The 15,541-nt window shown below is 57.3% G+C and overlaps 1 protein-coding gene across 1 annotated transcript; it reads left to right on the top strand.

The window, feature by feature from the left end:
- Positions 1-2,105: 2,105 nt before the first annotated feature.
- XYLT2 (xylosyltransferase 2) lies at positions 2,106-15,165 on the top strand. Its single transcript, XM_034067866.1, has 11 exons — positions 2,106-2,267; positions 6,864-7,335; positions 8,145-8,320; positions 8,584-8,786; positions 9,165-9,245; positions 9,397-9,613; positions 9,971-10,147; positions 11,180-11,442; positions 11,552-11,747; positions 12,179-12,512; positions 13,157-15,165. Exons 1-11 carry the CDS (start codon positions 2,133-2,135, stop codon positions 13,477-13,479), a joined length of 2,577 nt encoding a protein of 858 aa, XP_033923757.1. The 5' UTR covers positions 2,106-2,132; the 3' UTR covers positions 13,480-15,165.
- The last annotated feature ends 376 nt before the right edge of the window (positions 15,166-15,541 follow it).

Genomic DNA, 15,541 nt, shown 5'->3' with positions numbered 1-15,541 from the left:
CACATGCACACTGTGCTGCTCATAACACAGGCACCCAAGGGCACATGTGCATAACCACATGCACACCCTGCTGCACACAAGAGCATGGACATGGGCACTGCAATGCACACATGCACATGCCTGGAGACACTCCAGTGCATACATGCACAGCCCAGTGCACAGATGGACATGCATACACGTGTGTGCACACATGCACATGTCGGTGCCCTAATGCACAGTCGTTCACACATGGTGCACACATGCATGAGCACAGGTACACCCTGATGCACACACAGAGATTCTATGATTCTGCATGCATATACTCATGGTATGTACAGGGATGGCTGCATGCACACCCAAGTGCACACGTACACATACAGGCATGCACATGCCTGTACACACACATATCCCTGTGCATGTGTGTACACACAACCACATGCACACACAGACACCCGGGTGCATATGTGCACACATGCACACCTGACAAACACAGACTGAGAAAGTTGGGGCTGTTCAGCCTGGAGAAGAGAAGGCTGCGTGGAGACCTCAGAGCAGCTTCCAGTATCTGAAGGGGGCCTACAGGGATGCTGGAGAGGGACTACCCATTAGGGACTGTAGTGATAGGACAAGGGGTAACGGGTTGAAACTTAAACAACAGAGGTTTAGACTGGATATAAGGAAGAAATTCTTTACTGTTAGGGTGGTGAGGTACTGGAATGGGTTGCCCAGGGAGGCTGTGAATGCTCCATCCCTGGCAGTGTTCAAGGCCAGGTTGGACAGAGCCTTGGGTGCCATGGTTTAGTGTGAGGTGTCCCTGCCCATGGCAGGGGGTTGGAACTGGATGATCTCAAGGTCCTTTCCAGTCCTAACTATTCTGTGATTCCATGAACATACACACACTCTGGTGCACACACAAACAGGCATGCACACACAGACACGTGCACATACACACACATGCACACACACACACGTGCACACACACACGTGTGCACACACACACGTGCACACACACACACGTGTGCACACACACGCGCACACACACACACGTGTGCACACACACATGCACACACGCACACACACGCGCGCACACACGCACGCACGTGCACACACACACACGTGCACACACACACATGTGCACACACACACGCACACACACATGTGCACACACACACGCACACACACATGTGCACACACACATGTGCACACACACGCGCACACACACATGTGCACACACACGCGCACACACACGTGCATACACACATGCACACACTAACATGCAAACACACACATGCACACACACACATGCACACACGCACACACACGCGCGCACACACGCACGCACGTGCACACACACACACGTGCACACACACACATGTGCACACACACACGCACACACACATGTGCACACACACACGCACACACACATGTGCACACACACATGTGCACACACGCGCACACACACGTGCATACACACATGCACACACTAACATGCAAACACACACATGCACACACACACATGCACACACACACATGCACACACACACACATGCACACACACACGCGCGCACACACACACATGCACACACACACACACGCACACACACACGTGCACACACACACACATGCACACACACACGCATGCACACACACACGTGCACATACACGTGCACACACACACACACGCACACACACGTACACACACACACGCACACACACACATGCACACACACACATGCACACACACACACATGCACACACACATGCACACACACACATGCACACACACACGTGCACACAGAGTGCACGGATGCACGCACACACGCACACCCCGGTGCACAGATGCACTCGCATTCACACACCTGCACTAACACGTACCCCCTATGCACACCCGCACAGTAACGGTGCACAGCGATGGGTACAGGCGCACCCCGGTGCCGGGCTGCAGTCACACACACCCGCACGCACACCCGCGCTCCCGCACACGCACTCCCACACGCGCACCCCCGCGGCGCGCTCCGCACGCGCGCTCCCGTCCCCCGTCCCCCCCCCCCGTTCCCCGCCCCGAGCCCCGCCCCGGCGCCCCGGCGGCGCGTGCGCGGTGCCCGGTGCCCGGTGCCGGTGCCCGCCCAGCCGCGGCGGAGCGGCCCTTGACCATGGTGGCCCCGGGGCGGGCGCGGAAGCTGGCGCGGCGCTACCGGCTGGCGGTGGCCGCGGCTCTCGCCATCCTCCTGCTGCAGGGGCTCGTCCTCTGGACCTCCGCAGGCCTCGACGAGGAGGGACCGGGAGAGGTGCGGCGGGAGGCGGGGGGAGGCCGGACCCGGGGCCTGCCGGCGGGGAGCGGGCATGAGGGGGGTACCGGGGCCGTGTGAGGGGCTGGAGGTGGGTACCGGGGATGCGGGGGTCGGAGGAGGATGGTGCGTGCTGGGATGGGGCTCTTGGGTGTGTGTAGGGAAGAGGGGACTGACGTGTCCCCTTGCTGTGGAGCATGGAGGGGACACAAAGGGGGTGTTGTGTCCCCCCCTAGGGTGTCGCGGTGGGGCTGGCAAGGTCCTGTCCGAGGCCGGGTCGGTGGGGTGGATGGGGGGGTCCCACAGTCCCCAGGCAGGGATGGGCATTGGGATGCTGTCTGTGAGGGGCTCTGGGTGCAGCAGTGCGGGGTTGTCATGGCACCAGAGAAGGGATCTTGTGGTCCAGGTTGGGGTCTGGGGTGGGGTGGGAGGCTCAGCGGGGTCCTGCACTTCTCCATGGGGTGGGAGATGCTGCAGGAAGCTGGGGTCAGTGATACCCAAACTGGAAAATATGGAAGCATTAATTCAGAGAGCTGGGAGAGTGTGTGCGGCAGCTTGGGAAGTTTGTGGCAGCTCCTGTTTAGCTGGTCCGGTCAGGAATATCCCTGTGGAGTGCGAGGGTATGAAGGTTTTTGGCAGTTGTTTGATGTCTTTGTACCAGAACACTGCTAAGGCAAAAGGCATCACCTCTTATGTGTGGGGAAACTGAGGCAGGGGCTGGCGAAGGTGTTTGCCCAAGGTCAGCTCCTTCATGTAGGGAGGATGAGGAGCACGTTGCTGCAGCCTTCAGAGCTCTCGACTTCTGCGTTGCTTATTTGAATTCGTTTATTTGTTGTGAGCTGCTGGAGCACATTCAGACCCCCTGCATCTGCATGGACCAATGGCTGGAGCAGGTTTCTCCAAGGGCTGAGAGTCCCTCTATGGGCTTCTTTGGTGCATGTCTGTGTGGCACCACATCCCCTCATCTTGGGCAGGACCCTCATGTTTCAGAGGCTGTGGATACTCTTTAAGAGCTGCTCGCAAGGTGATGGTGAAGCCAGATTTGGGGTGAGCTTGGAGCTGTGAAGGAGCAGGCATGGGGTGAGCTGTGGTAGGCAAAGCCAGTGCCATGGGATGAGAAGTGGGGATCTCTAGAGGGACGAGAGCTTCTCCTCCCCACTGTGGGGTTCCTCGCTGGTGTGGAGGGTGACCCCACAGCTCTTTAAATAGGACTAGGGAGTTGTCCCTGAGAGCAAAGAGGTGGGAAGAGGAACGGAGCAGCCCTTGTGGGGGGAAGGTCTCTAAGATGAGCACTCACTCCGCAGATAAATTCCCAGCCCCAGGCCCTTGGGAATGGTGTGAGCACCCTCATATGCTGCCATATGCTCACCACCAAAACAGGACCATCAAGGACAGGGGTCACCGTGTTGCCTGCAATCTGGAGGCACCTGGAGCATGAGAACAGAGTGATCCGGCTGCAGGAGCGCCTGGCGTCCCCTTTCCTGTGACCTTGATCAAGTCCCTTCACCAGTCCCGGCTTCCTCTGCACTGTCCTGAGCTGCTTCTCTGCTCCTCCCTGCTCCTGCCCTGCGCTATCTCCTGGGTTGGTTCATTCTGCCCAGATCCTTGCCTGGTTTCCCCATGTCTCTTCCCAGAACTGAGTGAGCAGTTGACAGGTTTGGCCGTGGATCCTATTGCCTGGAGAGGGGATGGTTCACCACCAGCAGCACTAACTCCGGGACTTGGGAATGGGCAAGAGTCTCTGGAGAAGGCATAAATGTCCCCTTTCCACTAATTGACACAGCTCTAACCTGGCTTATCCCATTGATCTACTATCAATGGGCTGTGAGTTGCTATAGAGATTGAAAGGGAGACTTGAGTCCTGCAAATGCCATGGAACATCTGGTGTTGGGTGAGCTCACCTTCCCCTCCAGCCCAGCTGTGCTGCAGCCCTGGGAGATGCTCCCAAAAGGGCTACTCTGATCTCTGCTGGTGACAACCCCTTTCTCTGTCCTGCTTGGACCTTGTCTGGTTTCCTTGTCTTCCCTCCACAGGGGAGGGAAGAGCATCCCCTCCTTGACAGGCTCCAGTCCTGGTGGCTCCCTGGTGGGAGATGAGCAGAGTCTGAGTGAGGTTCTTTGCCCTTCACCAGAGCAGGCTGTGAACCCATCTCACACCAGCAGCCACATCAGAGCCACCAGCCCAGCCCTCCTTGGGAAGGCCGTGCTGCTTGGGTCACATCACTGCTCTTTCCAAGCCCCATTTTGGGGTCCTGCAGGCTCCCTTAGTTCACCATGCAGATGCTTTATGGTGTGCAGACCAGCACAAACTGGATCAGTTTCTGTCCACCCAGGCCATCATGGAGTTTCCTATCTCCAGGCAGCCAAATGAGCTTGAGTGATGGGAGAGGAAATTCCCTTGCTAACAGCATCCCTGCTGCAGGCAGCACAAGCTGATCTGCACACAAATGTGGGTACCGGAGGGACCAGAGTGATCCTATGTCAGTGTTAATCTTTCACATGCTGTGGCCACCAAAGAAGCTTCCTACAAAACATCTTTTCTTTCAGCTTTGCTGAGATTCCTTGGGTTTTATTATTCCCTGAAAAAAAAGCCTGGTTTCAGAGGGCTGTGTCAGCTGTTTTAATTGTGAGGTTCAAGGCTCTGCTGCTGCAAGTAGCAATCAAGTGTCCACATTCCTCTGGTGACTTTGGCACAATTCGGTGCCAGTTTTGCCTGATGGGTGCTTGTATGTGACAGACACCGGAATCAATTGACCAGAGGGGAAATCCTGCAGGACAGCGGATGCTGTCAGTGCTGTTCCTTACAATGGCAGAGCTTGGAGATGTCTGTGCAGTGAGATCTGCACTGGGGTGCAGGTAGATGCCTGACACACAGCTCTGTGGATGGCAGTGTCACATTAGGAGAGGCAGAGCAGAAGTGACCTCTGCCTGGTGCCTGGAGTCATCTGTGCCTGTCAGGAGGAGGGTAACAGGGAGCCTCACTTAAAGAACAACACACAAGCCTTAAATACAGCAGAGTAATGTGGCTGGAGCCATTCCCTGCCAGGCTGGGGTGGAGGGAGCTGCTGTGGTGCAGTAATTAGAAGCCATTGAGTTCTTCAGCTGGCAGCTCCAGAGAGGCTGGCGATGGCATGCTTCTGAGCTGGGAGTGGGGCTCCTTCCAAGGGGATGAGCAGGACTGTAACTGGTGGTGGGCATTGCATGGGGGCTGTTCCCAGAGCCAGGTGTGTTGGGAAGCAGAGGGTGCAAGCGGAACCAGTGAGTCTCTTCCTGCAGGAACCAGGCTTAGCCTATGGGAGAGACCTGCTCCTCGCTTGTTGCCTCCTACTCCTGCAATGCTCAGTGCAGAAAACAGGTTTATAACTGTTGGACAGATGGGCCTGGTGGTGTCTCATGCACGGTTCAGCCGGTCTCAGCTGCCTGTGATACCTGTCTGGGTGCAAGGGGCTCAGCTGAGCCTCGCTGACACCGGTCCCTTGGGAGTTAAGCGATGGCTTGCCTCTTCCTCACCATGGTTTGTGGGCTCTGCACCACAACATGGGCAGTGCAGGGACTGCGGAGCGGGCAGATCTCACCAGATGCTTTACAGCCTTTGCATGGCATGGTTTCTTTCTCCTGGCTGTGACCTTCCCGGCAGCTTCCACAGTGGTGCTTGTGCAGGGGGCTCATTCGGTCCTGCTGTCCTTGTGAGACATCTGCCCATCATCAGAAGATGCTGCTGCCCAGGAATAGCTCCAATGTGCCTCACTGCCTCCTGTGGTGCCTGGCACAGAGGCTGGGTTGTGCTGGGAGGCCCGGCTGGAGCAGAAGCTGCTTTGCTGCCTGTCGGCTGGGGACACACAGCCCCGTCCCTCCGAGCACCGCTGGCTGGGGAAGTTCTTTCCCAGGAGCATGGCTCTCGCCAGCATCCCAACTTCCCAACTCCGTGCTTGCCCCAGGGCTGACTCGCTTCCAGCCTGGCAGAGGTAATGAAGCGTAATTAACTGCTCCCTGTGCACATCCGCTTGGCTCGGTGGGAGGGTTTGTGAAAGGGATTCCTGGAGGACCTGGTGAGCGCAGCGCCTGCTCCAGCCCGGCCCTGGGAGCCAGGGCCCGGGGAAGGGAGCAGGGGCAGGGCCTCATTCAGTGCTTCTGCTCCCAGAGAAAGCAGCTGCTTGAGACCCCAGCTCCCACATGGATGTGCTGGGCTTTGACTTACACTGTGGTCATGGTAGGGAAGAGCTGATCCATTAACCTTCTGGTGAAGTAACCAGCCAGAACAGCCCTGGGCTCATCTCCCCTGCCTACACAGGACCTTGGAGGGTGGCTGATGCAGGCATAACTGTCCTTGGCCTTTTAGTCTTGCAGAGAGCAAAACCCTCTCTGTGCTGTGATGATGGGGTCTGCAAACCGAGGTCTTCCTTTACTGGCTTTAGGGGAACATAGGACTGTGTAAGGAGGTGCTGTAGGGATTTAGGTGTCAGAAGGGCAGTGTTTTGTCCTTTGCTGCCCTGTGGCTGCTCCATGTTACAGCAGTGAGCTCCGTGGGGACTGAGCGCATTGAACGGGGATGCTTGACCTAACGCTCTGCCCTCTCTTCTGCACCCACCCACGACAGGAGCGGCAGAAGAAAGCCGGCTTTCCTGAGAGCAGCGACGGCTCCAAGGACTCGGACAGCTCGGCAGGGCGCCGGGGCAGTGCCGGCAGGAAGCACGGGCGGTGGCGGGCCCGGCCGGACAGCCCCGGCGCGCTGGTGTCCAAGGTGGTGAGAGCTGTCACGGCCAGACACAAGCTGGGCTGGAGGCTGCCGGGAGCACCGGACTCATCCAGGCGCAGGAACCTGACGGAGCTGCGCGGGGAAGCCCAGCTGGCTGTGTTCCAGCAGGGAGACACGGGCAGCGTGGAAGGGGCTCCGCAGCCCACCGAGAACAGCTTCACCCCCAAGTGTGAAATCACGGGTAAAGATGCCCTCTCGGCGCTGGCGCGGGCCAGCAGCAAGCAGTGCCAACAGGAGATCGCCAACGTGGTGTGTCTGCACCGGGCCGGCAGCCTCATGCCCCAGGCTGTGCCTCGCCACTGCCAGCTCTCAGGTGAGTTCTTGCTGGGGGGCTCCCGGTCACCCTGGGCATCGGGGGCATGGACCACCTCCCTGATGTGGCAAACAGCAGCCTCAAGCTGTCACTGCTTCCCAGATTACTGCTTTCTCTCTAATCCAGTCAAAGCTGTTCCAGTATCCTTAAACTGGGCTCTTCATCCCAACCTGCAGTGCCTGCAGAGGTCAGAGCCAGGCCCAGCTACAGCCTGTTTTGAGGGGACAGAGAGGGACACCCCTCGCTCTTTCCCAGTGCATCCCTGTCAGTTATCAATGAACCATAGAATTACAATGGTTTGTGTTGGAAAGGACCTTAAAGCTCATCCAGTCCCAACCCCTCTGCCATGGGCGGGGACACCTCACACTAAACCATATCACCCAAGGCTTTGTCCAACCTGGCCTTGAACACCACCAGGGATGGGGTATTCACCACTTCTTTGGGCAGCCCGTTCCAGTGCCTCAGCACCCTCACAGTAAAGAACTTCTTCCTTATATCTAACCCCTGTTTCAGTTTAAACCCTTCACCCCTTGCCCTATCACTGCAATCCCTGATGAAGAGTCCCTCTCCAGCATCCTTGCAGCCCTCTTCAGATATTGGAAGGCTGCTCTGAGGTCTCCGTGCAGCCGAGGGGCTGTGTGTGCCACCGTGCCCTAGCACTGCAGCTGGTTTGGGCTGCACTGATGGGGTCTGCCCAAGGCCAAGCTCTTTCATGTTGTCCCCACCTTATGTCTCAGTGGTTTATCAGGATCTGGGGGTGGTGGGTGCAAAGGCTGGAGGTGACTGAAGCCCTCTCTGTCCCCACACAGGCAAGGTCAGCCCTGTCATCCAGTGGGACGAGAGCCGGCTGCAGCAGCTGCCCCCCAGCAAGCCTGTGCGCATTGCCTACATGCTGGTTGTGCACGGCAGGGCCATTCGCCAGCTGAAGCGGCTCATCAAGGCTGTGTACCACCAGCAGCACTTCTTTTACATCCATGTCGACAAGGTATGTGGCAGGGGTGAGGGCAGGGAGGGTGCTAACAGTGCCTGGATCAGTCATTTGGACAGGGTGATGAGCAGGGCAAGTGGCTGAGTAGGGTTTGTCCTCAGTGCTGCTGGAGTTGTGACCCTGCCACCCCTATTTCTACAACCCCAGGGAAGCAGGATCTATCCCTGCTGCCTTATCCTGCTATTCCTTTCCCTATGGGCTGTAAGAGCTGACCCAGGGCTGGCAAGGCCTTGCTGAGCATGAGCTGTGGTCCCTCACAGCGCTCCAACTATCTGCATCGCGAGGCAGTGGAGCTGGCCCGGCACTATCCCAACATCCGTGTGACACCCTGGCGCATGGTGACCATCTGGGGAGGTGCCAGCCTGCTCAAGATGTACCTGCGGAGCATGAAGGACCTGCTGGAACTGCCCGAGTGGCCATGGGACTTCTTCATCAACCTCAGTGCCACTGACTACCCCACGAGGTGAGGGCCTTGCTGGTGCTATGGAGGTGTCTGGGCTGTGTGATGCCTTGGAAGGCGCAGGGAGGTGGGAGAAGATGGGGTTGGGGATTGCACCCACATGTGGTGATGATGCTCCAGGGCCAGGCTGGTCCCATCTCTGCGGAGGAGCCCAGCCTTGGAAGCTGTTTTTCCCTGTGGTCTGGGTGCAGCAGGGGAACACACGTGAGGTGCCAGACAGCAGAGAGGTCACCTCTGTGCCTCCCTCGTGGCAGGACAAGGGTTTGAGTCAACACTCACCAAGCAACTTCACACTCCTTGTGTCTGATGGCTCTTGCAGGGTGAATGATACTGGGCTGCTTTAGTCCAGTGGCCATTAATGCTTTCTCATTTGCACCTTAGGACCAACGAGGAGCTGGTGATGTTCCTGTCCAAATACCGAGATAAAAACTTCCTCAAGTCTCATGGCCGAGACAACGCCAGGTAATTGCAGCCAGGGGCAGAGCTGAGCTGAGGAACAGGAAAAGGAAGGATTTGGGAACAGAACTGAAACAACTGGGACAAAGGGGAGGTGTTCTTGATGCAGCTGCACAGTTGGTGACACTCAGCCCCTCATCCTCACCCCCATGCCCAGGTTTATCAAGAAGCAGGGCCTGGACCGCTTGTTCCACGAGTGTGATTCCCACATGTGGCGGTTGGGTGAGCGCCACATCCCCGAGGGCATCGTGGTGGATGGAGGCTCCGACTGGTTCTCGCTGACGCGCAGCTTTGTGGAGTATGTGGTCTATGCCGAGGACCAGCTCGTGTCCCAGCTGCGCCAGTTCTACACCTACACCCTCCTGCCGGCCGAGGTGGGTTTTCCTCTCCCTGTACTTAACATCTCTGTCCCAGTTCATCCCCACCCTCGTGGCTGCCAAGGGTGTTGGTTCTGCTCAGCTTTGTGCCTCCCCTTTGTCCAAACACAGAGGGGAGAGAGGAACAGACAGGGCAAGGCTCATGTTTATATCCAGTTCAGACACCCCTCTGGGCCAGATAAGGACCAAGGTGGGCGCACAGCCAGGTCCATTACATGTTGCCTTATGCTGGGAACACGGATAGGTTTCTCTTCAGGAGCTGTCTTGTTCCTGTGTGAGTGATGGGGGTGTCTCTGCTAAACCATCCCTGCTCCATCCCCACTGGGTGTCCTGTCCCTTCTTTGCTGTGCACAGTCCTTCTTCCACACGGTCCTGGAGAACAGTCATGCCTGTGAGACCCTGGTCGATAACAACCTCCGAGTGACCAACTGGAACCGGAAGCTGGGCTGTAAGTGCCAATATAAACACATAGTCGACTGGTGCGGGTGCTCCCCAAATGACTTCAAACCCCAGGACTTCCTCCGGCTACAGGTGAAAAAGATCCTCCTTTCTCCTCCTGCTCTTTCCCCTTCTCCCTGTCTCTCCTCTGTGAACGTCCTTGTGGGATGGGTGCAGTGGCAACTGCTGTGCATGTCCCCATGAACCTCACCCCAGCCCCACAAGGGACAGGGGCAGGATTGGCTCCCCAGCCACTGTGGGGCTCAGCATAGACCTGCTTGTGAACACCCAGGCAGTGGGATTACGCTGATTGTCTTGACCAGCAGCCAGGCTTTTCCTTGCAACGCTCCTCCTCTTCCCAGACTTTCCCATTTTCCTGCTGTATCTTTGCAGACTATCACTTGGGATGAATACCTTTCCAGTAAAACCACTTCAGAGCGCTGCCTTCTTTGGCAGGACAAAATGCCCTGTGACAAAACCATGCTCTCTCAGTGTGTGGGGATGTAGACTGAGGTTTGGGGGAGGTACCTCCAGCCCTGAAAGGAGGAGTCAGCAGGATTGTCCAGCAGTCCAGGGCTTCCACAGTGCAGGGCTCTGATCCCGAAAGCTCTGCCACGTGGCCAGGCCTCGTGGTGGGCTCTGCAGCGGCTCTGCGAGGTGGGGGCCCATCTGATGTGGCAAAGGAGCTAAGATGACACATGGCTGCGTCTGAGCACGGAAAGGGGGAGGCAGTGGGAGAGATGGGAGCCCATCTGCGTTACCAGTACTGTGTGCTCCCACTGATCCTGTCATAGAGGATTGCACACAAGGGCTGGCTGTGCTTTGCTGCTCCTTAGCCTGTGCTCTCAAAGAGAGCAGGATGGGTCCCAGCATGCTTCTTCCTGGTGTGTGTGCCTCCCATCTGCTCTGCTCGGGTGGGTGCAGTCAACACTGTTAGGAATCATAGAACCACAGACTGGTTTGAGTTGGAAGGGACCTTAAAGCTCATCCAGTTCCAACCCCTAGCCACAGGCAGGGACACCTTCCACTAGGGATGGGGCAGCCACAGCCTTTCTGGGCACCCTGTGCCAGCACCCTCAGAGGGAAGATGTTCCTAGTGTCTAATCTGAACCTCTGCTCTTCCAGCAACTCTCCAGACCCACCTTCTTTGCCCGCAAGTTTGAGTCAACGGTGAATCAGGAGGTGCTGGAGATCCTGGACACGCACCTCTATGGCAGCTACCCCCCCAACACGCCGGCGCTGAAGGCGTACTGGGAGAACGTCTATGACCGTGTTGATGGGCTCAGTGGCCTCAGCGATGTCACCCTCACCTTCTACACAGCCTTCTCCAGGCTGGGGCTCCACAAAGCTGCGTCCACACTGGCAGCAAAGGCTGACAAGCTCTGCAGGTGGGGTATTTGCTATGGGCTTGATCCAGGCTGTGAGTGGTGGCCTGCATCTTGTGCTGGGAGGATGCTGATGCTCAGATGTGCAACCTCTCTCTGTCTCTCTCTGCAGATTTGAACCCCGTGGCTTCCCATCCAGCGTGCACTTATATTTCTATGATGACCGTTTCCAGGGTTACCTGGTGATGCAGGAAGTGCAGAATTTGGTAACGGGGCAGGCAGAGTCTCTGGAGGTGTGGATGATGCCCCAAGGAGCTCTGAAGCTGGCAGCCCATGGAGGGCAGGCAAACCGCTTGCAAAACCTTGAGGTAAATGGGAAAAGCCCTTCATAATGCCCACTTTCCTCCCAGGCTGTCCCACACCACTCTGGCCTTCCTCCTCTTCCTCCACTTGCATGCTGTGGGGACAAGAGGACATAGAGCCACTGTCATGTCTGAGAACAAACCTCTGTCTAGGGGGTTGGTTTCTGTGTGGGACGTGGAGCTGATCGGTGGGGAAAAGGCTTGAAGGGTTCTTTAGGGGGGAGCTGAGGCTGTGGGGTTCAGTGTCTGCAGCTGCAGGAGGCATCATACAGCTGAAGTAGTGCTGGCACGGCACAGGCAGGCAGGAGAGCTATGGAGAGGGGTGTGCATTGCTTTGGGTTCCAAGGTTTGTGCCTGTCCTGGTTTGGGAAGCGAAACCTGAGCTGGTAGCATCTCCCTGCCCAGGGTCCCACCACTTGTGCCTCCTGTTCCTCCAGGTGGGCACAGAATGGGATCCCAAGGAAAGACTCTTCCGCAACTTTGGAGGCTTGATGGGGCCTTTCGATGAGCCGGTGGCCATGCAGAAGTGGTCTCGGGGTCCCAACCTGACAGCCACAGTGGTGTGGATCGATCCCACCTACATCATTGCTGCTTCCTACGACATCACGGTGGATGCCGAGGCAGAGTTCACCCAGTACAAGCCCCCCCTCAACCGGCCCCTGCGCCCCGGTGTCTGGACCATCCGTCTCCTGCAGTTCTGGGAGCCCCTGGGTGAGAGCCAGTTCCTGGTGGTGCCACAGACCTTCAACCGCAAGCAGCCTCTCAGGAAAGGTGAGGGTGTGCTGGAGCCTGGGGCTTCATGGGAGGGTCTTCCTGGGGTCCCCCTTGTCCTGGCCTCTCTGGTGATGCTGCAGGAGCTGTTGTCCTCTGGTGTCCCTTTGCCCATGTAGAGTCCTCAGACCAGGCCCATGTGTGGTCAGATAGGTCTGTCCCACAGCTGCACCCCTCTCATCAGGCTGGAGGAGAACTGGGGTTGCAAAGAGATGGGTGCTGAGCCACACCAGGAGGTGGTGAAGGGACCATGAGGATGCTCAGACCTCAGAGCAGCTTCCAGTATCTGAAGGGGGCCTATAAGGATGCTGGGGAGGGACTCTTCATCAAGGACTGTAGTGTTAGGAGAAGGGGTGATGGGTTTAAACTTAAACAGGAAAGTTCAGGTTAGATATAAGGAGGAAGTTCTTTTTTGTGAGGGTGGTGAGGCGCTGGCACAGGGTGCCCAATTAAGTTGTGAATGCTCCATCCCTGGCAGTGTTTAAGGCCAGGTTGGACAGAGCCTTGGGCGACACATCTAGTGTGAGGTGTCCGTGTCCATGGCAGGGGGTTGGAACTGGATGATCTCAAGGTCCTTTCCAACCCAAACCATTCTGTGATTCTGCGCCACTGATCCCACTCTCTTCTCTCCCATTCCTGCCCAGACGACAGTAACTGGCTGCATGGCGGTCCCCCCCGCAACGAGTACATGGAGCAGAGCTTCCAGGGCCTGGGGGGGATCCTGAACCTGCCACGTTCTGAGGCAGTGGAGGAGGACGCGGTGCGGAAGGCGCAGCTGACAGGGAAGGCACTGGAGGACTGGGCTGACAGTGCCATCAGCGCCTTCTGGTCCGTGACAGACGTCTGCGTGAGCAGCGCCTCTGCCTGCGCTGCCCTGGAGACCTGCAGCAAAACCTCCTGGAGCTCCCTCTCCCCGGACCCCAAATCAGAACTGGGGCCCGTCAAACCTGATGGGCGGCTGAGGTAGCAGGAACAGCCAAGGGGGCAGCCTTGGGAGCGAGGAGCATCCTCCATCACTGTCACTGGCATGGGGGGCATCCCCGGACTGCATCGCCCTGTGCCATCTGCACCATAGGCGCTCGAGGAAGAGAGAATGGGAACCCCTGGATAGGGGAAAACCTTCTCCTGTGGGGGATTTTGGGCAGAAGGATGAGGTGAGGCTTGTCCACCTCCCCCAGGAATGGGCTTTTGCTGGCTGGGGAGAGCATGGAGAGCGCGACGGGCTGGCCAGGAGGTGGCTGGGAAGAGCTGTGCATCTGTCCCTCCAGGCCTTGGAGCCTCGGGAAGTGCTGATAGGGGAGCAAGGGAAGGCTGGTGGATGTGCAGGCTCTGGACCAGCTCAGTACCCTCTGCAGGATGAAGCTCTGTGCTACTCGAGGCAGGGCTGCCATAGGGCTATGGGGACAGGCAGAAGCAGATGGGGTGAAGAGTGCCACGTACGTGGAGCTGCGGCTGGGCCAGGGCTTGCATCTCACCCCTTCCACCCCAGCCCTTTAGTTTGTATTTTTATAAGTATATATAGAGAGAAATATATATGATGCAAAGTGCAATAGAGACGAGACCCCGCGTTGGCCGGGAAGTCCTTGTGTCTCCACATCCCCTCGGACTGTAACATATCTTGTTCTCTTGGGTGTCCTGGCACTACAGGACAGGGTGCTGGGTCGTTTACATGATTTTTTTACTATTAATGATGATGGTTATTGTTTTGCTGTTTCCCTATTTCCTGCTGGGTGCTGCTGGGACACCCAACTTGATGCCCCTTGGGCAGGGTTGTGGGGTGCTGCCTGATGGTGCCAAACATCCGGAGCTGCTGGTGTGCGTCTTGTGATGGTGGAGCACTCAGTTCATGGTTACAGTCCCAAACGCTGCTGTAGGACCCTGCTGCCACCGTCTGCTTCAGCAAAGGGCCCGTCCCCTGCCAAAATGCCACCCCTTGGGCTGATTTCCTGCTGCGGATGAGAGCTTGCTGTGCCTGGACCGCTGCCCTGTGCCACGGCCCTTTGGCCCAACCTCTTCTTTTCTCCTGGATCATCAGAAGCTCTCAGGACCTGCTGTGCTTCCCTGGCCAAAAAGCAAAGAGGCATGACAAGGTCCAGATGAATCCATCTGTGCTTTCTGCTTCTGCCTCCTTGGGGAAGGGGTGCAGTGGAGCATCCCCTTTTCCTGCCATCCTCCCAGGCGCAGGGACTGCCTGTGATGTTCCTTTCTCCAAAACTGACTGTGTGGAGGAGCCTGGGCTTGGTTTTCACCCTGGGAAGAAACTTCACCTCTCACCTGCAGCCTGGGAAGGGGAATTGCTTGCTGCGTGGGACAAGCAGGAGCCTGCTGGGCCCAACCACTGTGCTCCAGGCAGTGCCAGCAGCTCCGTGCCTCGGCCAGTCATATTTTGCCATCTCCAAAGATCCGGTGCCATCCTCCACCCTCTACCAGGGCCCGGCTTCCCCTTGCTGGGGCTCACACTCCCTGTCTCCCCAGTTCAAGGATGCTGGTGCTGCATGAGACGCATTGTCAAACAGGACGGAGACCTTGACAGCAAGGGCAGGTACCTGCCGGTGAAGGGCTCGGTAGGGGGGAGATGCCAAAACTCTGTTGGAAGCGTTGTGTAAAGTTGTCTTAAATATGCAACATCTCCACAAATATATCTCTGCCTCTATAGTGTGGTGTGTTTATGTGGTGTGTGCGGGGAGGGGTGGGGGAAGCTTTGCCTTCACGTAGCACCCCCGTGGGGTGTACCCGGTCCTGGGCACCCGGGGAATGGATTATCGAGGGGTGTATTGGTGTGCTGGTCGTGTTTGTTGGGGTGTAGGGAGGTGTATTGGTGTGCTGGGGGTGTTTGTTGGGGTGTAGGGAGGTGTATTGGTGTGCTGGGGGTGTTTGTTGGGCTTGCTCCCCGTGGCAATGTGCAGCTAAGCACCAGGCCGTTGGTTTTCCATAGCCTGTGCCCGGGGAGGGGCAGCCCTGTAGGTGCTTATTTAGTAATTAGCTAATTAATTAATTACCTAATGCGCGGGCACCACCCGGTGCCGGCG

This window comes from Melopsittacus undulatus, chromosome 11, assembly GCF_012275295.1.
Source record: "Melopsittacus undulatus isolate bMelUnd1 chromosome 11, bMelUnd1.mat.Z, whole genome shotgun sequence".
Lineage (NCBI taxonomy): Eukaryota > Metazoa > Chordata > Aves > Psittaciformes > Psittaculidae > Melopsittacus > Melopsittacus undulatus.
Note: the sequence above shows the minus strand (reverse complement) of the source record. Positions and strands in the feature narration are given on the sequence as shown.

What these genes read in the sequence shown, in the direction of transcription:
- XYLT2 (XM_034067866.1), top strand. Translation starts at nt 2,133, where the DNA reads ATGGTGGCCCCGGGGCGGGCGCGGAAGCTGGCGCGGCGCTACCGGCTG. An exon ending in ACGAGGAGGGACCGGGAGAG is followed by an intron (nt 2,268 to 6,863) that starts GTGCGGCGGGAG and finishes CACCCACGACAG; the next exon opens with GAGCGGCAGAAGAAAGCCGG. An exon ending in AAGGCTGACAAGCTCTGCAG is followed by an intron (nt 11,443 to 11,551) that starts GTGGGGTATTTG and finishes CTCTCTCTGCAG; the next exon opens with ATTTGAACCCCGTGGCTTCC.